General features: G+C 51.8%; 1 protein-coding gene across 1 annotated transcript in view; it reads left to right on the forward strand.

Moving 5' to 3' along the window:
* Nucleotides 1-25,817, forward strand: part of Rnf213 (ring finger protein 213) — a 90,464-nt gene that overhangs the window by 21,703 nt on the left and 42,944 nt on the right. The window contains exons 9-26 of the mRNA XM_090351336.1: nt 89-283; nt 2,408-2,630; nt 4,255-4,310; nt 6,583-6,730; nt 7,011-7,178; nt 7,816-7,905; nt 8,685-8,810; nt 9,835-10,015; nt 12,541-12,714; nt 13,653-13,802; nt 15,351-15,937; nt 16,759-16,924; nt 18,249-18,466; nt 19,688-19,828; nt 19,904-20,068; nt 21,570-22,725; nt 24,773-24,966; nt 25,107-25,262. Of these exons, the coding sequence (XP_090207462.1) occupies nt 89-283; nt 2,408-2,630; nt 4,255-4,310; nt 6,583-6,730; nt 7,011-7,178; nt 7,816-7,905; nt 8,685-8,810; nt 9,835-10,015; nt 12,541-12,714; nt 13,653-13,802; nt 15,351-15,937; nt 16,759-16,924; nt 18,249-18,466; nt 19,688-19,828; nt 19,904-20,068; nt 21,570-22,725; nt 24,773-24,966; nt 25,107-25,262 (4,294 nt within the window). The remainder of the gene's footprint in view (nt 1-88; nt 284-2,407; nt 2,631-4,254; nt 4,311-6,582; nt 6,731-7,010; nt 7,179-7,815; nt 7,906-8,684; nt 8,811-9,834; nt 10,016-12,540; nt 12,715-13,652; nt 13,803-15,350; nt 15,938-16,758; nt 16,925-18,248; nt 18,467-19,687; nt 19,829-19,903; nt 20,069-21,569; nt 22,726-24,772; nt 24,967-25,106; nt 25,263-25,817) is intronic.

Raw genomic sequence — 25,817 nt, forward strand, 5'->3', positions numbered from 1 at the left:
TGTGCAGTTCCCATGCGGGCAGCAGCCTCTGCCTCTCGGGGCCGCAGATCTGCGCCCCACTTACGGCGAGGCCTCCATTCCCTTGCAGGTGGCGAGACTGGCTACAGACCCTGTGCAAGTGGTGTCTGCAAGAGAAGGTCGCCTGTGGCCTGGGCATCCTGCCCCTCCTGCACTACTTCATGCAGCTGTCCCCCCCCCAAAGGGACATCGTGAACCAGCCGGAGGATACCTGGGCGGCCCTCACAGGGTTCCCCTGGCCACAGTCTTGGGGGGAGGCGGATCAGTAAGTTGTTCAGAGCACTCAGCTCACCTCAGACCGCCGCACGGCCCTGGGGCTTGAACTCGAGGCCTGGCGCTCTTGTTTGACTTTTCCATTTAAGGCTTGTGCGCTACACTTGAACCATAGCTCCACATCTGGCTTTATGGTGGTTTCATGGACTTTCCTGCCCAGGCTGGCTTTGAACCTCGATTCTTAGATGTTACCCTCGCAGGGAGCTAGGATGACAGCGTGAGCTGCTGGGCCCGGCTGGAATAAGATCCATAGGCTCTGCTTTCCAGAGCCCTGTGAACTCTCGGGGCAGACGCCTCCTTGCCCTTGATGACAGAGGAAGTCACATTACTATTATTAATAATAATAATATTCTGAAACCAGAACACTGTAGGGGAGGAGTGGGCGGGGTGCAAGAGAAGCTCGGTACGGAGGCATGGTTCTGCTCATGCCACAGATGGAAACAAGGCTTTCTTCTGTTGTTCGCCCTGTGTTTTCCCCCTTGGCTGACTGGTGAATCACATTTTATCTAAGACCCTCTGAAGGACTCGGGATAACCATGGCCTGGCCTTGGGCTCTGTCCTGGAGAGCGTGCCGCTAATGTAGCCAGTTCTGTGACAGTTTGAAAATCATTTCAATGCTTGCCTTTTTTTTTTTTTAAACCTGTTTATGGGACTTACCTGAGTTATTTTGTTTTTCCTCAAGGCTGGTGCTCTACCACTTTGAGCCACAGCCCCACTTCTGGTATTCTGGTGGTTATTGGAGATGAATCTCACAGATTTTCCTGCCTGGATTGCCTTTGAACCCCAATCCCCAGATCTTAGCCTCTTGAGTAGCAAGGATTACAGGCCTTAGCCACCGGCATCCGACAGTGCTTGCATTTTCTTACATTCTCCCCGCCTAATTATTTTCTTAGTACAGAGTCGTACAAGCTGAACTGGTAGATCAGAGGCTTTTGTAAATGCCTGTTCCTTCATCTGGTGCTGGCTTAATATAGAGAAACTGTGGCAGGATATTTGCCAAGAAAAGTCTTCGGGAAAACTTAGATGTTGGAGTTTCGGGGGGATCAGATAGATTGGCTAAAATCAGAGTTCAAAGCCAGCCTGGGCAGGAAAATCTGTGAAACTATTATTTCCAGTAAACTACTCAGTAAAAGCAGGATGTGGTGCTCTGGCTAGCCTTAAGTGCCCAGACCCAGAGTGCAAATCCCTTGGCTGGTGGAGGTGGGGGTAGCCGTTGGCACTGCCATGGTGGACACCTGTAGTACAGGTGGAGTTGACCCTCCGTGCTGGCTGTGGAGGTCGGGCCCCCGCCCAGGCTGTGAGGCCTTGGCTTCCAGCACTGTGAACACTGGAGACAGAAAGAGAACGTGAGCCTTCATTGGTATTTGTCATAGCCTCTATCACTTCCTTGTTCTGTCTGTTTCCCAGCTTTGGGGTGTTCAGTACAGTCTGCAGGAAAAGACCACTAGATTGGCCATCAGATGGCTTAATCCAGGGCGTAGCTAACCATTTACCACAGGCCTGGTTCCTGGACGTTTTTTTTTATTTGTATGCACTGTCTGGGTGAATGGCTAAGTAAGGTTTCCACCATGGAGCTGCACTCCCACACCTGGCTTTTTTTCCTTTTTTTCCTTGTATTGATCCTGGGGTTGAACTCAATATCCTTATTTGTTGTGCTCAAGGTTGGCACTCTACCACTTGAGCCACAAGTCTGCCTTTTTGCTGGTTAACTGAAGATAAGAATCTCTTCTCTGGGTTGGCTTTAAACCTGGATCCCCCGATTTTAGCCTCCTGAATAGCTAGGATTTGGGGTATGTGCTGCCGTGCCAGCCTGCCCTGGTTACTTTGAGGTGAGGTTCCTAGGTCTGAGCTGCCCGGCTGTCTGATTCCAGGGAGTCAGCCTTTGGTTGTGATGGCGGATCAAGGACTTTTTATTCCCGGGCTGGTCTTGAACTGCGATCCTTCTATTTCTGTCACCCAAAACACTAGAATGACAGACTTGAGCCACTTTGCCAGGCTTGGATGAGTAACATTTTAGTGTGTCCTTGTTTACTTTTCATTAGATTTATGCAGTGTTTAAAGGCTGGATCTCTTCTCTCTTCGGGCTGTGTTTTATGTTCTGGCATTCTTTCCTCAGGAGCCACATGCTTCAGTTCATGTTGGACCACGAGCACTTGCTGCAGGCGGATGCATACCTCTTCCGCTCCTGGTTCAGCTTGCTCCCGCTGGGAAAGCTGGCTTCCTACATGGGGAACTCCATTGAGTACTTGAGCCAGAGGCCTGCTCAAGTCTTCGACTGTTTTGTGGGGGTGCACTACCGGCTGCAGAGACATCCAGAGATCAAGTCCCAGAACATAGAGGTGTGTTGAGTGAAGGTGGCGGCAGGGCCTGGCTCCAAAGAGAGGTTGAAAGCTAAATATCAGAGAGCTGTGGATAAGGCTCCGTGGAAGAGTGCTCACCAAACTTGGGTGAAGGCCTGTGTTCCATCCCTGTGCATAACAACCAAAACTAGATCAACAGATCAATCAGTACTCTATCTATAGGTATAGACTATCAATGGATCTATCAGACAGACAGACAGACAGACAGATAGATAGATAGATAGATAGATAGATAGATAGATAGATAGATAGATAGATAGATAGATAGAGGAGGGGGAGGAGGGAGAGAAAGTCTATAATCCAGGGCAGGGGTTATCCAGTCCTGAGGAGGCAGAGGTATGAAGATTGTAAGTGCAAGGGTAACCTCAGCTGTACGATAAAACAACACAAAGCAAGGGCTGGCAAAGTGGCTCAAGTGGTAGAGTACCTGCCTGAATTTAACCGCTAGTACTGCCAAAAGCTAAAATGTCAGAAGAAGCCAATATTTCCTAGGGTTAAGGGTTGATTTCCTTGACTTTTCCTACTTCTAAAGTATTACATTTTAAGAAATCAAAACCTTTTTTGTTTTGTTTTGCTGAGCAGAATTAGAAAGTCCTCATTTCTGGGCTGGGAGTTTGGCCTAGTGGTAGAGTGCTTGCCTAGCATGCATGAAGACCCGGGTTCGATTCCTCGGTACCACCTATGTAGAAAAAAGCCGGAAGTGGTGCTGAGGCTCAAGTGGTAGAGCCTCTAGCCTTGAGAAAGTCCAAGGACAGTGCTCAGGCCCTGAGCTCAAGCCCAGGACTGGAAGAAAGAAAGAAAAAGTCCTCATTTCCATTAGCCTGATTTCACCCTCGCTACCTTTTACCTTTTTAAGCTATAAAAATTATAGCTTGGCAGGGTGCAGTGGCTCAGGTCTGAAATCCCAGCTACTCAGGAGGCTGAGATCTGAGGCTCAAGGTTCAAAGTCAGCCTGGGCACAAAAGGACCTGAGATTCTTATCTCCAGTGAACCTCTAGAAAACAGGAAGTGGGGCTGGGCTCGAGGGTAGGGGAGGTAGCCTTGAGCTGAAGAGCTCAGGGACAGCGCCCAGACTAAGTTCAAGCCCCGTGAGCCCCCCACAAATATTATAGTTTGTTTGGCCATTCCTAGAGCTCTGGCTAAGGAGCTGGCCCTGAGCTTTTACACTCAAGGGCTAGCACTTTATCCCTTGAACGATAGCTCTACTTCTGGCTTTTTTTTTTTTTTTTTTAATGGATATTGGGGCATGAACTTGACGCCTGGACACTGTTCCTGAGCTTTTGTGCTCACGGCTAGTGCACTACTAGATAAACCACAGCTCCACTGCTGGCTTGATTGGTAGTAAGAGTCTCGTAGGCTTTCCTGCCCGGGCTGCTCTGAGCCAATGTACTTATACCTCAGGCTCTTGAGCAGCTAGGATTGCAGGAGTGAGTCACTGGTGTCCAGTAAAAACGATGGTAGAATTTTGCCATTGAATATTATTAGATTAGTGCTGTGCTCTAAAGACAGTGTTGGTAAGAAGTAGGGGGAAAATGAATGATTATTTGATGCTTACGCACTGTATTGTTGAGTTGTCCTGTTTCTGCCCTGTTCCCTGCCCTAGGATGTCAAGGCTGTCTTGAATAAGCTGTTGTACCTCCTGGACATTTATCAGCACTTGTAAGTAGAGAAGCAAGCCACTGCTTTCTGCCCCAGTGGCCCTGTGGGGATCTGACCACAGCACCCCCTAGGGTCCTGCTGGCTCCTGCTTGATAGATGAGTCATAAACCAGTGCACCCCTAAGTCCCTTTTCCAGTCATTAAGCTTGTCATTCAACTTTAGAAAAAGGGGGGTGGGGTGGGGGAAGACAATCCGTTTCTATGGCAATGGGCTGCTATGATTGTCTTTTTCTTTTTCTGCCAGTCCTGGGCTTGAGCTCAGGGCCTGAGCACTGCCCTTGGACTTTCTCAAGGCTAGAGCTCTACCACTTGAGCCTCAGCACCACTTCCGGCTTTTTTTTTTTCTATGTATGTGGTACCTAGGAATCGGACCCGGGTCTTCGTGCATGCTAGGCAAGCACTCTACCACTAGGCCAAACGCCTGGCCCCTGCTATGATTTTCTTTTCCATAATTATTTTTCTTACGCATTATTTTACTTACCCCAACTCATTGTTTATGTTTGCAATACATACCTATGTTTGCATCCTGCATTTCTTAAAGATCCAGTATTTCTCTTTAGTATGATTTCTTTCCTATGAAATGTTCAGATTTATAAATGTAGGCTGTAGATTGGGGACTACCTGCGCTAACATTCAGGATTTGTTGGTGGTTTTGCTTTTATCGGTACTGGCACTTGAGGTTACGGCCTTGTGCTCTCACTTGGCTTAGTGCTCTTCTACTTGATCAACTCCTTCACTTCTGGATTTTTGCTGGTTAATTGGATTTTTCTGCCTAGGCTGGCTTTGAACTAGTTGCCTCGGATCTCAGCCTTCCTGAATAGCTAATATTACAGGCATGAGTCCACTGGTGCCGGGGCCAACCAGCAGCAAACCAGGGTTCGCAGATTGGGGTTCCTGAAATCGGGGGCAAGGACTAGCAAGAAATAGAAGAGAGACAGACACACCGGGTCCGGGATGTCCGCAGTCCAGGCAAAGACTGCCTAGACTGCCGCGTTTATTTTCCACTCCCCCTTCTCCCCTCCTCCAGACCCCGGGAACCTCCAGGTGTTACATTCATATGGTAATTCTCAGGTCATTTACATAGAATAGGGCCAGAAAGCAATAAGACAATAAAGCCATCTTCTGATGCAAGTCAAGGTACAGTTTGATTCCACTCTGGCTCCCAACACACTGGTGCCTCGCTTTAATATTGAGTTTGATTTTTAAAGTTGCAAAGTTACCTTTGATTTTTATTTTAAACTTTTGAATCATTATCTGAGATAATTTTCTCCAGAAACTTTACAAACAAAATGCACAAAAATGCACCCAGGAGGAAGTTCTGGAACATTCTCTGAGCCCTGGCTTGCACTCCCCACACCTGCAGCTCAGCAGGACACATGTGGCATTGCCCTGGGTTTGTTTGCACTAGTGACTCATACATATCTACTCCTGTCCACGCGTGACTTCTGTGGGTCAAGCAACATCAAGCTAGGGTTGGAGAAATTCTGAAAGTAGAACCTGTTCTGTCTCACATGGTGTGTGTGTGTGTGTGTGTGTATGTATGTATGGATGTATCTGTGTGTGTCTGTATGTATCTGTGTATGTCTGTCTGCATGTGTCAGTCTTGGGGCTTGAACCTAAAGGCTGGGTGCTGTCTGGGTTTTTTGTGCTCAAAGTTAGCTGTCCTACTATTTAAGCCTCAGTTCCACTTCTGGCTTTTTGGTAGCTAATTGGAAATAAGTGGCTCATGGACTTTCTTATCTGTGATCCTTAGATACCCCTATAGTTCTTATTCTTCCTCCCTCCCTGTGTCTCTTTCCCATATTTCTCTGAGTTTCCCCCCCAAAAAATTTGTATAATATCTTAACAATTAATAATGTACAGACCTTTGTTTGTTTTTAGTTCATTATGGATGTACAGTAAAAGGACCTTGTTGTCTGGGAACATGGCCTAGTGGTAGAATGCTTGCCTAGCATGCATGAAGCCCTGGGTTCCATTCCTCAGTACCACATACACAAAGAGCTGGAAGTGGTTCTATGAACTCAAGTGGTAGAGCTCTAGCCTTGCGCAAAAAGCCCAGGGACCATGCTCAGGCCCCAAGTTCAAGCCCCAGGACTGACCAAATAAATAAGGAACCTTGTTTTCTTTTTACATGGTCACAAGTTCAATACTGATGGAAAATTACCAGCTGTTAACCTAAGAGGGGTCACACATGCCTCCCTTGAGACCTTGCCTGGGAGGCCTGGGCATGGAGGGGGTTTCTTGTTTGTGATTCCTCTTCCTGTGTGTGGCAGGGCTCTGGATCAGACTTCCGTCCAGTCCTACTTGACTGTGGGCCTGCATCTCCACCTCACCATCTGCTACAAGTTCAGGCATCACAGTTTCTATGAGACGCCCATCTTGTCTGCTCTGATCCTTTCTGTCATGGTCGGGCTTGCAGCGGTAAGTGCAGGAGTTCGAGCCTCCTGTCGTTCCCAGGAGACGCACGCACGCCAGGATGTGCAGCTCGGCTTGAGACGGGGATTACCTAGTTGTGGGGTGGTTGGGTTGGGGTAAGTGGTTGACTCAGCCATCAGAGATTGCCTGGTCGCTGCTGGCTACCCACTTGGGTTCTGAACATCGAGAATGTTCTGGTGGCTCCTAGGGTGGGGTGGGGGCGGCCCGCACACAAAGTGCTGTCTCAACAGCATTGCAGCAGACTAAACCCTGTCTGTGTCCACAGGACCAGGCGAAGGGGGCAGAAGCCGAAGCCATCACAAGCTGTGTGGCAGGCGTCCTCCAGGAAGCCCTGAAGGCCACCCAGCTGTGGCTCCTCCAGCTAGCGTTTACACACAGAATATTCCAGATACACGGGTCCCTGGTGCAGTTCTCTTACCCCAAAGAGATAGAGGTAAGCTGTGTTGTCTTAGGTCTAGTCAACCAACGGAAAGCCAGAAGTGGAGCCATGGCTTGAGCAAAGAAGCTCAAGGACAGTGCCCGGGCACTGAGTTTAAGCCCCAAGACGGGCACAAAAATGAATAAATAAATAAACATTTCCATGGCACTCTTTTAATTCAAATCTGTGGCAATTTGAGTGCCAGCCTGGGTAAGAAATTGATGCTTTGAATCTAGTTTTATAGAAGGAAAGGTAGAAGTGAAAGGCTTTTTGTTTTTCCTTTTATCTAAGCACTCTCAATGGCAGCGCCGCCATGTAGAGAGGTTTGTCCTAGGCGAGGGCGGGCAGTGGTTGGCAGGGCCAGGCACTGGGTGGACTTCTCAGAGCACCGTGTCCGCCCGTGGCCTGTGGCTGATTACAGTGTCATATGAGGAGAAAAGCATGCTGTCACAGCAGCGCATGGACAGAGCGATGGACGTGGTCTTAGCCATGGGTCCCCGTGCCTCACGGGGGCCAGGCTCAGAGGGCAACAGCGGCTGGCTGGCTGGCTGGCTGGCTGGCTGGCTGGCCGTCCGGCTGTCCTCCCACAGCCTCTCCCTGCGGCAGTGGCACGCGGCTGCCCAGTGAAGACCACTTCTGGGTGGTTTTGCAGGTGTGGCGGCAGCTGGTGAAAATTGACTTCCCCAAGAAGCATGGCTGGAAGGACTCGTTGCTGAGGGCCCTGGAGAGGAGACTCAAGCAGGTGCTGCCGTGGGGCGCGCCCCTGTCGGGTGGAGGGAACCCCGGCGAAGCCAGATGCTCGGTAGCAGCAGAGGGCCGGGGACTGTGTATTGCATGGTGTGGGGCAAAGCTTGGCTGCTCTTCCGTCTCACAGCGGACTGCAGAGCATGGCAGAGCCCTAGAGTGACGCGTGAGGAGCGGGAGGGAACGAGTTCTGGTCCCCAGGAGGCACGGCCTGCGGCCCTCTGTGCACAGGCTCCGTGCCTGTTGCTGTCAGAAGCCTCACTCACTAGAGCCAGACCCAGGTTTCACTGAGGATGGAGGGCCAGGACCTGGAACACTGGTTTCTACATGAGACAAGACATCGCAGTGGACTCATCAGACGCGATGTATTGGGGGTGGGAGAACAAAAATAAGTTATCACGTGTGACCTTTTTAGTTTTTTTTTTATTTTATTTTTTTGCCAGTCCTGGGCTTGAGCTCAGGGCCTGAGCACTGTCCTTGGATTTTTCTCAAGGCTAGAGCTCTACCACTTTAGCCTGAGCACCACTTCCGGCTTTTTTCTATGTATGTGGTACTGAGGAATCGAACCCGGGTCTTCATGCATGCTAGGCAAGCACTTTAACCACTAGGCCAAACTCCAGGCGTCGTATGACCTTTTTAAAGTTTTTGTTTTCATGCTGGTTGAGGGTTGGGGGCAGGAGGAGTCTGAGTGATAGAGACTGGCCGGATGGTGAGGGGGTGGGATGAGCATGTGCCCCTCCTCACCGGCCAGGCCTCAGTCTCCCTTCTGTGCTGCAGGAGCGGCCGCATTCCCAGATCTCCGTCTTCTGCAACACTCAATGGGACGAGGCAGGCACAAGCGACGACAGTGTGGCCAGGAGCTTTGAGAAGTGTGTCATCGAGGCTGTGAGCGCTGCCTGTCAGGTGACTGACCTGGACCTGGGAGGCCGCCGCTGGCTATGGACCAGAGTTCATCCTTTAGGCTCGGGCAGAGGGACTGAGATCCAGAGAAGCCAAACGTCCCTAACTCTTCTAGATGGGATCTCTTGGGTGGAAACTGGGCTCACACCGATAACCCTAGCTACTCAGGAGGCTGAGACCTGAAAACAGTGATCAAAGCCAGCCAGGGCCCCGATTAGATAGCAAAAAGCCAGAAGTGGAGGGGTGGCTCTAGTGGTAGAGCCACCAGCCTGGAGGGCAAAATCTCAGGGACAACAGCACTCAGGCCCCAAGTTCAAACCCCAGGACCCCTGCTCGCACGCACGTGCACGCACACACACACACACACACCTATTGGCTCAGCTTTCCTTCTGAACAGTGAGAAGGGATTCGCCCCCGGGCCTGGCAGGAGGACTGCCCACCCAGTCCCACACACTGAGCTTGTTTGTTGACCTCAGTGCCATGCTTATTTCCTGAGGGCAGCTCGGGCCTTGCCCTCCATCCTGGCCAAGGTCAGGAAGTGCATGTCGTCTTCTCCAGAGACTCGAGAATTCCACAATATTTTCCAGTAACTGATAACTTTTTAAGGCTTTCCTCAACTTGTGTCATTCAGTGCTTTATTGAGATATTATTTACTAACTTACAGTTTACCCCTTGCAAGTGGAAGTTGATATAGTTACCCAGACAAACAGCCATCATCATGTTTCGAAGGTGGTGGCAGAGTGCTTGTCTAGCATGCACGAAGCCCTGGGTTTGATTCCTCGGTACCACATACGTAGAAAAATCCAGAAGTGGTGCTGTGGCTCAAATGGTAGAGCTCCAGGATCAAATGACAGAGGTCCAGTCACCAGCGAGCAAGCCCCTGAGTTCAAGTTTGTGGACTGGCCAAAAAAAAAAAAAAAGCTAAAACTCTAGTTGGAAGGAATGGCTGAGGGGCTACGGAACGGGTAACTTGGCTGTTTTAGGGCACACCATCCAGCCACTCCTAACCCCTCCCTCCCTGCTGCAGTCGCACTCCAGCGTCCTCCAGGGCCTGTCTCCACACAGTCTGTGGAAGTTCGGCGCCATCGCGTCCGCCGTGGTCACCGAGTCCTGGCCTAGGAGTGAGGGGAAGCCCACCAAGCACCCCGATGAGATTTTGAAGCATCTGCTCACGTGGCCCGATATGAAGCAGCTCTTGGAGGTGTACGGTGTGTGTCGGGGGCTCTCGGGGGTTCTCGGGGCATTGGTTAGATGAGCCTCCATCCTGGCCTGGGCCTTGCCGTGCTGCTCCTGCCCGGCAGGGGGCTGTGGGCCGGCACAGGCCGCCTGCACCGAACAGAGTGGCTGGTGGCAAGGGTGCCCTTAGCAGGCCGTCCTCCGCCTGCCTCCTCAGAGCCCCAGTCTTCAGACGAGGGGTGCAGATCCCAAGAGAAGGTGAGTGTGGGGGACTAAGTCAGCGCGGTGGCCCCGCTTTCCAGCATCCTGGATGAGCACCGTGGGACTAAGTCCTCAGGGACCCTCTTAGCCCACCTTAGCCCACGGCTGTGTGGCCTGCTGACAGTGCTGGGCCCCTGTGTGTCAGCCCTGGGGTTCAGGTCTGTCTGTGGCAAGTCCCAGGTTGAGCCCTTTTTGAAAGCCCAGGTTAGTGCATGGGCTGTCAGGAGAGGGGGCGGGCACTGCGGGCTGAGGTGCCTGTGCCCACAGCTGATGGCTTGAGTGGGGCATATTTGTGTCTTTAAAATGGGTAGACTCTGGGGGCTGGGAGTGTGGCCTAGAGGTAGCGTGCTTGCCTAGCATGCATGAAGACCCAGGTTCGATTCCTCAGCACCACATACATAAAAGCTAAAAGTGGCGCTGTGGCTCAGGTGGTAGAGCTCTAGCCTTGAGAAAGCCCAAGGACAGCGCTCAGCCTCAAGACCAGGACTGGCAAAAAAAAAAATGGGTAGACTCTGGACAGGAACTTTACCTATTGACCCTGGCCTGAGTGGTTGCATACGTTCATTACCATGCAAAAGCCAACTTGAGGACAAGTTAAATTGAAGCCTGGATGTGACAGTCTATGCAGTTCTCCTTTCCTCCTTCCCTCCCTCCCTCTTTCTTCCTACCTCTTCCTCCCTTCTTCCTCTCTTCCTTCCTCCCACTTCCCCCCCTCCCTCCCTTCATTTCCCTTTTTTCCAGGCTTTACCCTGGGGAACATCCCTTTAACACTTGAAGTGTGCCCCTAACTAACATCTTTGCCTTTACTTTTTAAACAAGGCCTCACTTTTTGCCCTGGTCTGGACTGTGATCCTCCTGTTCTTCTCTCATAATAGAGATGACATGTGTCGACTCTCTTTTGTGTTTTTGTCGGTAGCAGAGCTTGAACTCTGGGACTCTGGGCTTGGGCGCTGTCCCTGAGCTCTTCAGCTCAAGGCTACTACCCTACTGCTTGAGCCACACCACTATTTCCGGTTTTCTAGTGGTTAATTGAAGATGAGCGTCTCAGGGTCTTTGACTTTGAATCTCAATCCTCAGCTCTCATTCTCCTGAGTAGCTAGGATCACAGACGTGAGCCACCGCGCCCAACTGTGTGCCACTCTTTGTTGGTTGAGATGAGATCTTGTGACCTTGTTGCCATGTTGGCCTGGAACCATGAGTGTTCTCCTCATTTCTACCTTCTAAGCACCTAGGAAGAGGTGTAAGCCACCACACTCTCCTCCATCCTCCAGATGGGGTTTGAGAGGAGGTATCACAAAGTCTTGTGCCGGAGCTGGCCCTCCGTCACCTGACGCATGCCTCCTCAGGAACTGGCGTTCCAGGCATCAGCCACCATGCTGCCCTCATTCTGTGGGCATCCACAGATGTTTAACGCTGTGTATTAGGGATTGCAATGCACACAGTAATTTCATTGCCCTGAGTTCTCTGTTCCTCTCATCCTCGTTAGCCATGTCTTTCTCAGCATGCCCCCCACAAAAAAGAACCCCAGAATCATACAGTGTACATGGAGCCTTCCAGACTCGCCAGAAATACACGCTTATGGTTCCTACCTGTCTTGTCATGGCTGGACGCCTTAGTTCCTTGTATTGCTCCATAATATTCCATGTCTGAATCTGCTACAGTTTGCTTTTCCACTCACCTGCTGAGGGACCGCACATTGTATCCATGCTTTTGCAATTATGAATATCATTACTTTATCTGCTTTTTGTTTTATTTTTTGCTTTATTTGCTTTTCTTCTTTCTCTCTCTTGTTAAATTTCTTCAGTACTGAGACGTGAACTTGGGCCACATTTACCAGTCAGGAGCTCTGCTGGTTGAGGTGGGCTCTGGCCCTTTGACTTTTCTTTTCTTGTATTTCTTCGTTTCTTCCCCTACTGCTCTTCTTTCTTCCTCTTTTTCCTTCCTCTCTTTCCTCTCTTTCTTCCCTTCCTTCCTTCCTTCCTTCCTTCCTCTGCTCCGTGGGTCTACAAGAACGTCCTAAGCCCCCAAGGCCAAGTGCCTGGCTCCTTCCTGGTGAGGTTAATTGTGCCGCTGCTGTTGGGTGAATTTTACAGAACTTGGGGGCCGGGAGCATGGCGTAGTGGTAGAGTGCTTGCCTAGCATGCACAAAGCCCCGAGTTCAATTCCTCCCTACCACATACACAGAAAAAGCCGGAAGTGGTGCTGTGGCTCGTGGCAGCTCAGTGCTCAGGCCCGGTGGGAGGCGGCACTGCGGGGCACCCCAGGGCCCACATTTGAGCGGTGCTCTTCTCCTCAGGGAGTAACAAGGAAATACTAGCCCACACCACAGAGGAGAGCCGAAGGCTGATGGACACGGCAGCCACTGTGCTCAGAACAGTGGTGTTGGACCTCTGGTTAGGCACCATTGTCGTCCGGCAGCTGGAGCTGTTGATGAAGCACGAGCAGGAGTTCCTCAAAATCTGTCAGCTCAGTAAGTGGCAGGGTCCTGCGGCCACCTAGGGCACCACACCAGCATCGCGTGCGGGTCGTGTGTCTAGGGGTGTGTGTGTGTGTGTGTGTGTGTGTGTGTGTGCGCGCGTGTGTGCGCGTGCGTGCGTACGTGCGTGCTTGCATTGGGACTTCAGTTCATGTCCTAGGCACTATCGTGTCACCATTTTTGTTTAGCTGGTGTTTCATTACTTGAGCCACAGTTCTCCTTCCAGCTATTTGGTGGTTAGTTGAAGGTAAGGGTCTCCTGGACTTTCCTGCCATGACTGGCTTTGAACCACCATCCTCAGAACTCAGCCTCCTGAGTAACCAGGACTGCAGGCGTGAGCCACCAGTACATGGCTGGGTGACCCTCTAAGACTTTATTCAAGAAAGTTGACAAGTAATACTTTATAATTTGCAGGAAACTCATGGGACTGGCATAAAAATGGCATGGCGAGCCTGGCATCGGTGGCTGGCACTTGTAATTCTAGCTACTAGGGAGGCTGAGGCTTAAGGGTCTTGGTTCAGAGCCAGCCTAGACAGGAAACTACGTAATGCTCTTATCTCCAGTTACACACACACACACACACACACACACACACACACACACACACACACACACACACACACACACACACACACACACACACACACACAAGTGGAGCTGCGGCTCAAGTAGTAGAAGGCCATCCTGAGTAAAATAGCTTAAGGGATAGTGCTTTGGCCCTGAGTTCAAGTCCCAGTACCAGCACCAAAAAATAACAATAATAATAAATAATAATAATGATAATGATAAAAAGGGCAAAGCAAGAGTGCCGATTCTGTTCGTATTCCTTGAGCGGCAGCCATGTCTGCCCCCGGGAATGCATATGGAGTATGACAGCAGAAAGGGGTCACTGTAGCAAACAAATATATGACTGCTGGTTTGTTGTTTTCTAGAGCGAGAGCACCCTTTGTTCAAGCAGAACACGTGGACAATGCAGGAAGTGCTGGACTGGAGGAAGGCTGAGCTGCAGGCCGTCCAGCAGGAGAAGCAGCGTGTGAACAGCCTCATGAAGCTGTGTGAGAGGCTGAGTCCCTACGTGCAAGGTGCGGGCTCCGGAAGCTTCCACACCTGGGGGTGTGCTTAGGAGGGTGGAGGCAGGCCTTTAGGTTTTGTTCTCAGTCACTGGGGCTTGAACTCAGGACATGGGCTCTATCTCTGTGCTGGTGCTCTACCACTTGAGCAACAGCTCCACGTCCAGCTTTTTGGTGCTTACTAGAGATCAGAGTCTTATGAGCTTTCCTGCCAGGCAGACTCTTAAGCTTGATCCTCAGATCGCAGCCTCCTGAGCAGTTAGGATGACAGGTGTGAGCTGCCAGTCCCAGCTTCCCCTCCTTAGTTCTGGGGTAAAGCCTTCCTGCCCTGCTCTGGGTAGCCAGAATAGCAGGAGTATGCTACCGCCACACTCAACTCTTCCTGGGAAAAGTCTGTGAACTTCTCCTGCCTGGCCTGTCCTTGAACCACAATCCCAGCAAGGTCAGCCTCCTGAGTAACTGTCATGACAGCGCCTTTACACCCCCCAGCAGTGGGGGGCAGAGGGAGGTGTGAAACCCAGGGCCTTGTGCAGGCTAAGCTCCCCTTCAGAGCCCCACCCCATCCTGCGAGTTTATTTGTTTAGACCTCAGTTCTTTTTCTTGCCAGTCCTGGGCTTGAGCTCAGGGCCTGAGCACTGTCCTTGGGCTTTCTCAAGGCTAGCACTCTACCACTTGAGCCTCAGCACCACTTCTGACTTTTTTTATGTATGTGGAGTGCTGAGGAATCAAACCCTGGCCTTCGTGCATGCTAGGCAAGCACTCTTACCACTAGGCCAAACTCCCAGCCCCCAGTTCTTTATTATTTAAAATTTTTTGCCAGTCCCGGGGCTTGAACTCAGTGTCTGAGCACTGTCTTGGGCTTTCTCAAGGCTAGCACTCTACCACTTGAGCCACAGCATCACGTCCAGCTTTTTCTATGTATGTGATACTGAGGAGTCGAACTTGGGTCTTTGTGCATGCTCGGCAAGCACTCTACCCCTAGGCCACACTCCCGACCTCAGTTCTTTATCTTACAGGGGTCTTCCACCTTTGTCCAGAGGTCTTGTTTTTATGCTGAGAGGCCTGAGACGTAGATGGATTGGAAGGCTGCAGGTTTTCTGGACAGGGCCTCTGGGGTGTTGCGGCTGCCTTTAGGACTTAAAAATATTTTTGTTTCCTGCCGTGGAAATAGGTGTGGCGAGTGAATCCTCATGTGGGGAGGGAGGGGAACGCCTCCTACTCCTGCTGAGAAGGAAAGACAGGAGTAGAGTGGAACCTGGGAAAGAAAAATAAATGCTGCCATGGACTGGCTCATGCCTGTAATCTCAGCTACTGAGGAGGCTGTGATTTGAGGATCGTGGTTCAAAGCCAGCTGGGAAAGTAAAGCCCTTATCTCCAACTAAGCACCAAAAAGCTGGAAGTAGAACGATGACTCAAATGGTAGAACTCCAGCCTTGAAGACAGAAAGCTCAGGGAAAGCAGCCAGGTCCCCGAGTTCGAGCCCCAGGATGGGCACAATACATAAATAGACAAATAATGCTGCCATGGTTTGAGGTTTGACTTTCAATCCTTTCTTCAAAGTGCACTTTGGAGAGATAGACACAAGACACAGAGAGGACCTCAGCGGGAAGAGACTAAATGAAGTTGTGTCCGTGACTCCGCCCTCCTCCTCCTTCTCCAAGCCAGAGACTCATTACCGCCTGCAGCCTCAGATCCAGGAGATGGCTGTGAACGTGGACCTGCTGCAGGACAGCCACATCTTCCATGTGCTGTGGGAGAATACGTCCGAGCCTCTCAGCACACTGGACCAGGAAGCGGGAAAGCCCGTCATCCCACTGGCCGTGGTGCACAAGCACCTGTACTCACCCTGCTACGACAAGTTCACCAAGCTCTACCAGGACCTCAGGTCGGCAGACATCACCTTCAAGGAGGTCCAGGCCATTTTCCAGGACTTCGTAGATAAATACAGCGAACTGACCTCTGAGCTCTGTGTCATGGGCATGGTGGAGCCTGAGGCCTCGCAGTCTTGGATTCCCGAGCGGGTCAGGCAGATCAAAGAGTACCACAGCCTGCGCCAGGCTGCCAGCTCCGCCAGGGTCATCTGGCAGGTCCACAAGAACTTGGGATTGACTGGTGACTTCAGTGTCCTTTCCACTTTATTAAGCTTTGTAAGTGATTTGCTAGGGTCTCCTGTGGGCTGGGGGGGGGGACTCACCTCCAGGGATTCTGGCCCAGGAGAGCAAGGGTGCTTGTCGGCTATGCTTGGTATTACCTTTGTGTCTGGAGAGTGCAGCCACTCCTTAGCCAGGGAGTTTTCTCAGGTCCGTGGGAGGATGGAGAATTCAGGAGAAAGAGAACTCTGACTTCTCTGGGTTATGAAAGCACAGAAGGAAAATACTTTGTCAGTTGTTCAATCATATTTACTTATTTCCAGGAACAGGAAATGGTCCATCGTTCCTGTTTAGCCTAAGATGGGAGGGGTGTGTGTGTGCGCATGCATGCATGTGCGTGTGTGTGTGTGTGTGTGTGTGTGTGTGTGTGTGTGTGTGTGTGTGTGTTTATATGAGAGAGAGATAGACAGAGAGAAAGATGTTCTGGTCCTGGGGATTGAACTCAGGGCTTTGGTACAGTGTCTGTGCTTTTTCACTCATGGCTGGTACCCTACTACTTGAGCCATAGCTCCACAGCTTTTTGGTGATTAATTGGAGATGAAAATCTCATCGACTTTCCTGCCTGGGCGGCTTCACCCATGATCCTCAGATCTCGGCCTCCTCAGTAGCTGGGATTACAGGCATGAGCCTCCTGCCTGGGTTGGGCCTGTCCCTCGGCTGACGGGGGCGCAGCACAGGGCACACCTTGGCTTCCTTGCTGGGAAGGGTGCCATGCAGTGGCACAGCTGGGAGCTGGAGAGCAAGGACTGAGGGCCCTGGGCATTGCTACCTAGAGACTTGGAGCTGCCGACCACCATGGAGCTTCCTTCCTCTTGCAGAGCGAGGACTTTGAGACCTACTGCCATAAAACACTGGTCCAGATCAACCAGAAGCTCATCGGCACCAAGAAGCTGCTGGCAGACATCAGCGAGCCTCGCCGCCGCTGCCTGGAGGAGCTGTCTCTGCGGACGGAGCTGGTCAGCTGGCTGCGGGAGGCGCTCGGAGGTACTGTGCGCCCCTGGGCTCGCCGGGGCTGGAGGAGCTTTCAGATGGGCTGTGGCGGGACCCCTGCCAAAGGGCGGAAGATGTTCCTGGTTGTCTTTCTGTAGCTGGCCAAGTCTACCACGCTGACAGGGGTGGAATTCGCATCAGGACAGCACGTATAAGGACCGCTTCCTCTTCCTCCCCCACCCCTGCCCTGCTCACCATTCCTTGCTTTAAGGTATTCCTGAAAGGCTGGGAGTGTGGCCTAGTGGTTAAAGTGCTTGTCTAGCATGCATGAAAACCCGGGTTCCATTCCTCCGTACCACATACATAGAAAAAAGCCGGAAGTGGTGCTGCGGCTCAAGTGGTAGAGCTCTAGCCGTGAGAAAACCCAAGGACAGTGCTCAGGCCCTGAGTTCAAGCCCAGGACTGGCAAAAAAAAATATTCCTGCAAGCGATGTTTACCTGAACACGAGGCGCTCTGGTCACAGGGTCACAGGGCTTACGGCATCTTCACGGAGGGCACACATTTCTTCTCTAGCTTGACAAACTTACTCAGTCACAGAGATTCAATAGAGGAAAGTGGAAGAGGCAGGGTGGGGGGGGGACCAACAGCAATGGGGCCTTGAGGGGCTGCCTGCTGCGAGGAGGCTGGCTGGCTCCAGCCGCTGGGAGCTTCGCTGTCTCGTCAGGAACGCTGGGTCCGCGTGGATCTGTGTGCTTTGGTGATAACTAGCTCAAGGAGAATAATCTTGCATTTTCTATTTGTGTATTGGTGGTACCAGGACTTGAACTTGGAGCTTAGAACTTAGGAGGCAGGCACTCTGTTGCTTGGTGTGGTTATTTTTCAGATAGGCTCTTAGCTTTTTGCCCAAACTGGCCTGAACTGTGTCCCTTCTCCTAGTCATATTTCTCGTGGGTAAAATGCCAGATTCACCTTACCACCCAGCTTTTTATTGCTTAGAACAGGCGTTGTTAGCCTGAGCTGGCCTCAATTTATAATTGTTCTGATCTCTGTCTCCCTGGTAGCTGTGATTACTGGTGCAAGCCACTGTGCCAGGTCTTAGCTCAGGTTTTCACGTGACTCGTCAGTGTAGCAAACCTAGCATAGATTTAAAGATAGAAGGCGCCTGCACCACAGCCAGGGCCCGGGGCAGACATTGCTGTGTGGTGAAGGCTGGGTATCAGCTGGCATACTGCAGAATCAAAGATTCTTCCTGAAAACAGGACGTGGCCTGGCCGTGTGTGGTCCTGGTGTGGCCAGTTACTGCTCACAGTGGGTGTTTGCCCCAGAGGGGAGGCCCGAGCCTGTGGAGGAGCTGCGCTGACCTCTTTTCTCTCACAGGCATTAATGAACTCAAGGTGTTTGTGGACCTGGCCTCCATCTCGGCCGGGGAGAATGACCTCGATGTAGACCGCGTGGCCTGCTTCCACGACGCCGTGCAGGGCTACGCCTCCCTGCTGTACAAGCTAGATCCAGGGGCAGGGTTCTTCGAGTTCAGGGAGCATCTAGGAGAACTCTGGAAGGCTCTAGACAATGACCCGTGCCTGCCCAACAAGCTGGTGAGTGTTCCTTCCACTTCCAGGGTCGACAGCGCTGGCTGGCTAAGGCTCTGCTGAGCACTCTCAGGGCTAAGGTGGGGCCCAGGGCCACACACCTGGTGGGAGGTATGTACAAAGCCACTCTGTGAAACCTGTGAGAGGGAGGTGTACAGAACTACAGACGCACTGCAGTAAACACCTGTGAACCAAAGCTTGAAAGCAAATATGCCAAAATGTTGCCAGTATTTTTCTTTGTTTCTTTTTTTTTTTTTTGCTAGTCCTGGGACTTGAACTCAGGGCCTAGGTACTATCCCTGAGCTTCTTTTGCTCAAGGCTTGTACTCTGCTCCTTGAGCCACCAGTTCCCATTTTCTGGTGGTTAATTGGAGATATAAAGAGTCTCGTGGATTTCCGAGCCCAGGCTGGCTTTGAACCACGATCCTCAGACCCCAGCCTCCTGAGTGGCCAGGATGACAGCCGTGGCCACCGATTCTTGGATCCCCCATTATTTTTGTATGGATAGTAATAATGACCATTATGTTCTGTGACCTTTTGTGTTTTCCACAATTGGTATTGAGTGTGTGTGTGTGTGTGCATATGCATACTGGTCCTGTGGCTAGAACTCAGGGACTGGGCACTGTCTCTGCTTAAGGTGAATACTCTACCACTTGAGTGACGGTGCCTCTTCTGACTTTTGGGTAGTTTAGTGGGGATGAAAGTCTTTTATCCAGACTGGTTTTAAACCATAGTTGGCATTACAGGCATGAGCCTGTTTTTTTATTTTTGTTTTCTTTTAAATCAGAAATAAATGAATTTAACCTAGAAGTTGGAGTCAACTGTGCTGGGGTCTTGGCAGATGTGCTGTCCAGACCTGGGCTAGCCTGGCGCACAGCTGGTTCTCTCCAGGCAGACGATGAGCTGCAGAGTCTCTGCCAGAGGCTCATACTCAAGTTACAGCCTCTGATGCAGTGTGGTCACTCAGAGCTCGCAGTGCACCAGTCCTTAGAGAAGCTGAACCCCATGCAGCCCGGTGCAGCCCTCCCCCTGGCCCCCGGGGCAGCAGCACACACAGACCACTCCACTGGACAAGAAGGGTCCTAAAGGATGGACAGAGCCCACAGAAGTGGCAGGGGCTCAGGGAAAGCCACCCTGGCCCTGGAGAAGGGTGTGTGCAGTGCATGGGTGAGGTCCAGGTGGAGGCAAGATGGGACACCGGCTATATTCTCCGCTTTTGTCTTCACAGAGAGATTCTGCCAGGAACTTGGAGTGGCTGAAGACGGTGAAGGAAAGCCACGGCTCCGTGGAGCTCTCCTCCCTGTCTCTGGCCACTGCAATCAACAGCAGGGGAATCTATGTGATTGAGGCGCCTACAGGCCACCAGAAGGTAAGTCGTGCCAGACTCCTGGTGGGCAGCGGGTTCATCTGCCTGGAAGCTGGGCTAATCACGTGACCTTCACAGGTGTGTGCGGGAGCTGTGCTGCGCCTTCTGCTCCCCGAGAGCCACGGCAACATGGAGGCCATGCGAGAATATTCTCTAGAGGAGCTGAAGGAACTTTTGAACAAGCTGATGCTGATGTCTGGCAAGAAAGCCCACCACCACGTGGAGATGGAGAAATTTTCCGAGGTGAGGGGGTGGTTCTGCGCCGTGCTCAGCTGGAGCCACTGTTGCATCAGGCTGTGCCAGGCACTCCCACTATGGCGTTGGGTGAGGGGTCAGAGTTGGCATTTGACGGGCAGCTGGTCCAGCTCGCCAGCAGGCTCTGGAGTGCAGATGCTGGCTCCACGTGAGGCATTTGTGATGGCTGTAGACAGGGCCCTGAGGCCAGGCAGGCCCCGAGGGCCGGGCCTCCTTCTCATGGTCCTGAGAAGGGGCTGACAGCACCAAGAAGAGATGATTCAGGGATCCTCAGAAAAGGTGAAAATGGTAAATTACATCACTTACTCTGACAAGAATCTGAATGCCTGGTGGGTGCCTGTGGCCTGTAATGCTAGTCAAAAAGTAGAGATCTGAGGATTGAAGTTCAAATCCAGCTGGGGTAGGAAAGTCTGTGAGACTCTTATCTCCAATTATCCACCAAAAATCTGGACGTGGAACTGTGGTTCAAGTGATAGAGCAAAAAAATCTAAAGGATAGCACCCAGGCCCTAATTCCAAGCCCCAGTACAGACATACGTATTGTGTGCATGCATACACACACACACACACACACACACTGTAGGGGGAGGTTTTCTTTAAAGTTCATATGATAGTGTGTGGGGGGGGGCGGTGGTGGGGTGTCTTATAGAAGCCAGATACCAGCCTGTTATCCTATTCAGAATGCTGAGATATGAGGATCATGGTTCAAAGCTAGCCCGAACTGGAAAATCCATGAGACATTTTTTTTTTTTTTAATCAGACAAGGAGCTTGAATTCTGGGCCTAGGTTCTATCTCTGAGTTCTGCAGCTCAAGGCTAGCACTCTACCACTTTGAGCCACACCGTACTTCTGGTTTTCTGGTGGTTAATTGGAGATAAGAGTCTCACAGACTTGTTTGCCCAGGCTGGCTTTGAACCACAATCCTCAGATCTTAGTCTCTTGACTAAGATCTTATAGGTGTGAACCACCGGCACCCAGCTCACGAGACTCTTATCTCCAATTAACCACCAGAAAAGTGGAACTGGCTCAAAGTCGTAGAGCACCAGCCTTGAATGGAAAAAGCTCAGGGACAAAGCCCAGGCCCTGAGTCCAGGCCCTATAACTGACAAATAATAATAATAATAAAAGAAACCTGTCCAGAGTGGCTTCAGATTTGATCCTCGGATCTCAACCTCCTGACTAGCTAGGATTACTGTTATGAACTACAGTTGGTATTCTTGATTTTTTTTTTTTTACCTTTTTACTATGTGAGGAAGGAAGCCTCGTGGTGAGGTTGGTCATTGTGAGGGAGGGACAATGGTCATAATTATTGTGCGTATATCTGTGGTAAGTTCCATATGCACACAGAGCCAGTGGAAGGAAAGAACTCATCCTTGGGGTTGTAGAGCTGTGTGTGTCTAGAGTAATGGGTCCCCATCCAACACCTCACAGCACTAGAGCCCCACATGCTCCTCCTGCCACCTGCCTCATGTCCGCTTTCTTCTTCCCAGGTGTTCTGCAATGTTCAGCGGCTTGTCCAGGCATTCCTCGACCTGTACTCTGCTGGAAACATGCTGTTCAGGACCTGGACGGTAGAAGTCTACTGTAGCCCCAGGCAGGGGTTTTCCATCCGCATGGACTTTGGGCTGGAATGCGTGGGCCAGCTGGTGGAGAGTGGGAATGTGACTGAGTGCCTGGAAGCCCTCTGCAAGCAGATGGAAAATTTCCTGGACCGCTGGAAGATGGAGGTGATCCAGAAGCGAGCAGAACACTTTTACCTCAACTTCTACACAGCAGAACAACTGGTCTACCTGAGCACTGAGCTCAGGAAGCAGAGGCCCAGCACTGCCGCCCTGATGATGCTCTCCTTCATCAAAGACAGCTGCGAGGCCTCCGATGTTCTCCGGGCCACAGAGGCATGCACCAGCACGGCTGCCACAGTCCTTGAGGCCAAAGTGAAGACCCGCCTCCCTCTCCTGCTCAGCTGTGCACTCGGCCTGGTGCATAAGCTGAAGATCATTATGGAGCAGTCGGTAGCGTGCGTCAGTGCCTTCCTCCCGGGGTGCTTGGACCTGGAGGCCCTTGGCCACTGTCTGGCTCAGCTGGCCAGGTGGAATGGGGATCCCGTGGAGCGTTCTCTCCCCAGGGGCCTGCATGTTGGCCAGCCCAACCTTGTCTTGTGTGGCCACTCAGAGGTGCTGCCCGCTGCCCTGGCCCTCTACATGCAGGACCCACACCAGCCCCTGCCCGCCTTCGATGAGGTGCTGCTCTGCACCCCGCAGACCTCGTTCGAGGAGGTGGCGCTGCTCTTGCGCCGCTGCCTCACCCCAGGCTCCGAGGACCACAAGATCTACTGCCTGTTGTTTGCCGACCAGCTGAGCTATGAGGTGGGCTGCCAGGTGGAGGCGCTCTTCCAGAGCCTGTGCACACGGCCCCACCGCGAAGACTACCAGCTGGTGATGGTGTGCGACGGCGCGCAGGAGCAATGCTACCTCCCCTCCGCCTTCAGCCAGCACAAAGTCCTCCTCGTCCCGCAGGCCCCGCTCAAGGACATCCAGGCCTACCTGGAGGATCATTTCCAGGTCCCGGAGCCAGCCGAGTCAGCAGCAGCGGCGTTCAGAGACCAGCTGTGTGTTGGGCTGGTGACCTCAGAGAGAGCGGGTGTTGGTAAGGGGGACCCAGGGGTGGATAGACCAGATAAGCCCTAGGAAGACACCTGCTGTAGGTGGAGAAACTGAGTCTCAGGAAATCAGAGCATCTGCTAGAACCTGATCCTTTTCTTCCTTTCTTCCTTTTTCTTTTTTCTTTTTTGCCAGTTCTGGGGCTTGAACACAGGGCCAAGGTGCTGTCCTTTGGCCTTCTTGTGTTCAAGGCTAGCACTCTACCACTTGAGCTACAGCACTACTTCTAGCTTGTTCTCAGTAGTTTACTGGAGATAGTGTCACATTTTTTCCTGCCTGGACTGTGTTCCAGCCACCATCCTCAAATCTCAGCCACCGCACTGGGTGGACCTGACGCTTTAGCCCTCCTGGGAGTGGGCTGCTGAGGGAGCTTTCTTCTTCATAAACTCTTGGGATCTGGTGTTGGTAATGAGGATCCAGTGCATTGTCGTTTCTAAGAGATCAGCGTCCTGGTTGTCTTTTTACAGTACTACAAGGGCTCCTGAACAGTGGGCAAGCATTTTGTGTGTGTGTGTGTGTGTATGTGTGTGTGTGTGTGTGTGAGAGAGAGAGAGAGAGAGAGAGAGAGAGAGAGAGAGAGAGAGAGAGAGAGAGAGAGAGAGAGAGAGAGAGAGATGGGGCTTGAACTCTGGGCCCAGGCACTGTTCCTGAGCTCTTCGTCTCAAGGCTAATGCTGTACCATTTTGAGCCATAGCTCCACTTCCAGTGTTCTGGTAGTTTCTTGGAGACAAGAGTCTCACTGGCCAGGTACTGGTGGCTCACGCCTATAATCCTAGCTACTCAGGAGGCTGAGATCTGAGGATAGAGGCTCAAAGCCAGCCTGGGCACTAAAATACTTGAGATTCGTATCTCCAGTTAACCATTAGAAACCCGGAAGTGGTACTCTGGCTCAAGGGGTAGGGTGGTAGCCTTGAGCAGAAGAGCTTAGGGAGAGTGCCCAGGCTCAGAGTTCAAATGACACCACCACCAAGAAAAACAAGAACAACAAAAGAGTCTTCCATGCCTGAGCCACCAACAACCAACTTTTTTTTTTCTCCCCCCACCCTTCCTCTCTTTTTTCTTTTCTTTTCTTTTTTTTTTTTTTTCTAGTCCTGGGCTTGGGCTCAAGGCCTGAGCACTATCCTTGGGTTTTCTCAAAGCTAGAGCTTATCACTTGTGGCTTTTTCTATGTATGTGGTACTGAGGAATCGAACCCAGGTCTTTGTACATGCTAGGCAAGCAAGCACTCTACCTCTAGGCCAAATTCCAAATTCCCAGTCCCTGTTTCTCTCTTTTCTTTTGCCAGTCCTAGGGCATGGACTCAGGGCTTGGGCACTGACCCTGAGCTTCTTTTGCTCAAGGCAGCACTCTACCACTTGAGCCACATTGCCACTTCCAGCTTTTTCAAACCCAGGGCTTCATGCGTGCTAGGCAAGCACTCTACCACTAAGCCACATTCCCAGCCAGCACTCTTGTTTACTTTTATTTTGTCCCTGTACTGGGGCTTGAACTCCAGGGCTCATGCTCTGGGCTTGGCTTTTTTGCTCAAGGCTAGTGCTCTGCCGTTTGAGCCACGGTTGCATTTGCAGCTTTTTGTAATTAATCGAAGCATCTCACAGACTTTTTCCCGAGTTGGCTTTGAACCTCAATCCTCAGATCTTAGCCTCCTGAGTAGCTAGGATTACAGGCGTGAGCCACCGCACCCGGCTTATGTTTTGAGCTAAGGTCTTAACTTTGCCTTGATGGCTTTCAGCTCACACTCGTGATACCTCTGCCTCCTGAGTCTCTAGGATCACAGCCCAGCCCTTGGGCCCTTTAGTTAGCCCTCTCCCCCGTGGAAGGTCAGCAGGGGCTGCTGCCTCATCCTCCAGCTGCTCTTGCTGCTCTTGCCCCTACAAAAACTTGGCTTTGACTGCTCTTGTGCATGGACGGTTGTGGGCCGTGGACAGTGGCTGGGCATTGTGTGTCCTCCCATCTGGTGTGGGCCCCATCCCTCCAGGGCCTTTGCCTCTTGGCCCCTCTGGAGGTCTCATGTCTATGTGTAATGGTTTCAGGAAAGTCCCTCTATGTGAAGAGGTTGCACAGAAATCTGAGAAAGAAGTTCAAGGGTGAAAATGTGCCTTTAAAAACCATCCGGCTGACGGAGCCCCGGGTGGACGAGAACCACGTGCTCAGCTCCCTCCTGCCTTTCCTGAAGAAGAGATACCAGCAGAAGCCTGTGATCTTCCACCTGGATGTGACCAGCTCTGTGCGTGCCCCTCCCGCGGGTGGACGCCTCCCTCGGTGCCCCCCCAGCTCCCCCTTTCCTTCTCACCTCACCCGCAGTGGCCTTCTCCCAGAGAAGCCATCACGTTTTGTGTGAGCACGCCCTCTCGTGTGTTTCTTTAGGTGCAGGCTGGGATTGAGGTGTTTCTTTTCAAACTCCTCGTTTTACGATGCCTCATGGATGTGAGGGGGGAGATGTGGCTGCGGAACCCTCACCATTTATACATCGTCGAAATCTCAGACCGGAACGCGGGGCAGCCGGCGCGGTCCTCGAAGCTGGTAAGCCGGCGAACCCTGGCCTCCTGGCCGCGCAGGCGTCTCCAGGCTCTCTAGCTGGGAGAGAAACGTCTTGTGGTTGCCTTCGGAAAGTAGCAGTGTTAGGACAGAAAAATAGTCATCCTTACACTTATTTTGTTTCATTTGTTTTGTTTGGGCCCATCCTGGGGCTGGAACTTTAGGGCCTGTCACTGTCGCTGAGCTGCTGTGCTCGAGGCTTGTGCTCTCCTGGGTTTTGGTAGTCGGTTGAGATAAGCGCCTTACGGACTTGCAGGCCTGGGATGTCTTTGGACTGTGATCTTCAGATCTCAGCCTCCCGCGTAGCTGCGGTTGCAGGCGGGAGCCACTGCTGCCTCTAAACAGTCTTCACGGTGTCTCATCTCAGTGAGCAGTTTAAGTGTGTGTTGTTCATCTCTACGTGTACCCTAAACCCACGCTCTTCTGGACACGGGGGTGAGCTGTGGACACGGGGTGGCTCTGCATGCAGGGATAGTCGGAACAGTCGTCTCTCAGGTCGGAGAGCAGGGAGGCCCTGTTTGTAGAACCCGTCAGCGGAGG

This window comes from Megascapheus bottae, chromosome 17 (genome assembly GCF_031878675.1).
Source record: "Megascapheus bottae isolate mThoBot1 chromosome 17, mThoBot2.hap1, whole genome shotgun sequence".
In the NCBI taxonomy this organism is placed as follows: Eukaryota; Metazoa; Chordata; class Mammalia; order Rodentia; family Geomyidae; genus Megascapheus; species Megascapheus bottae.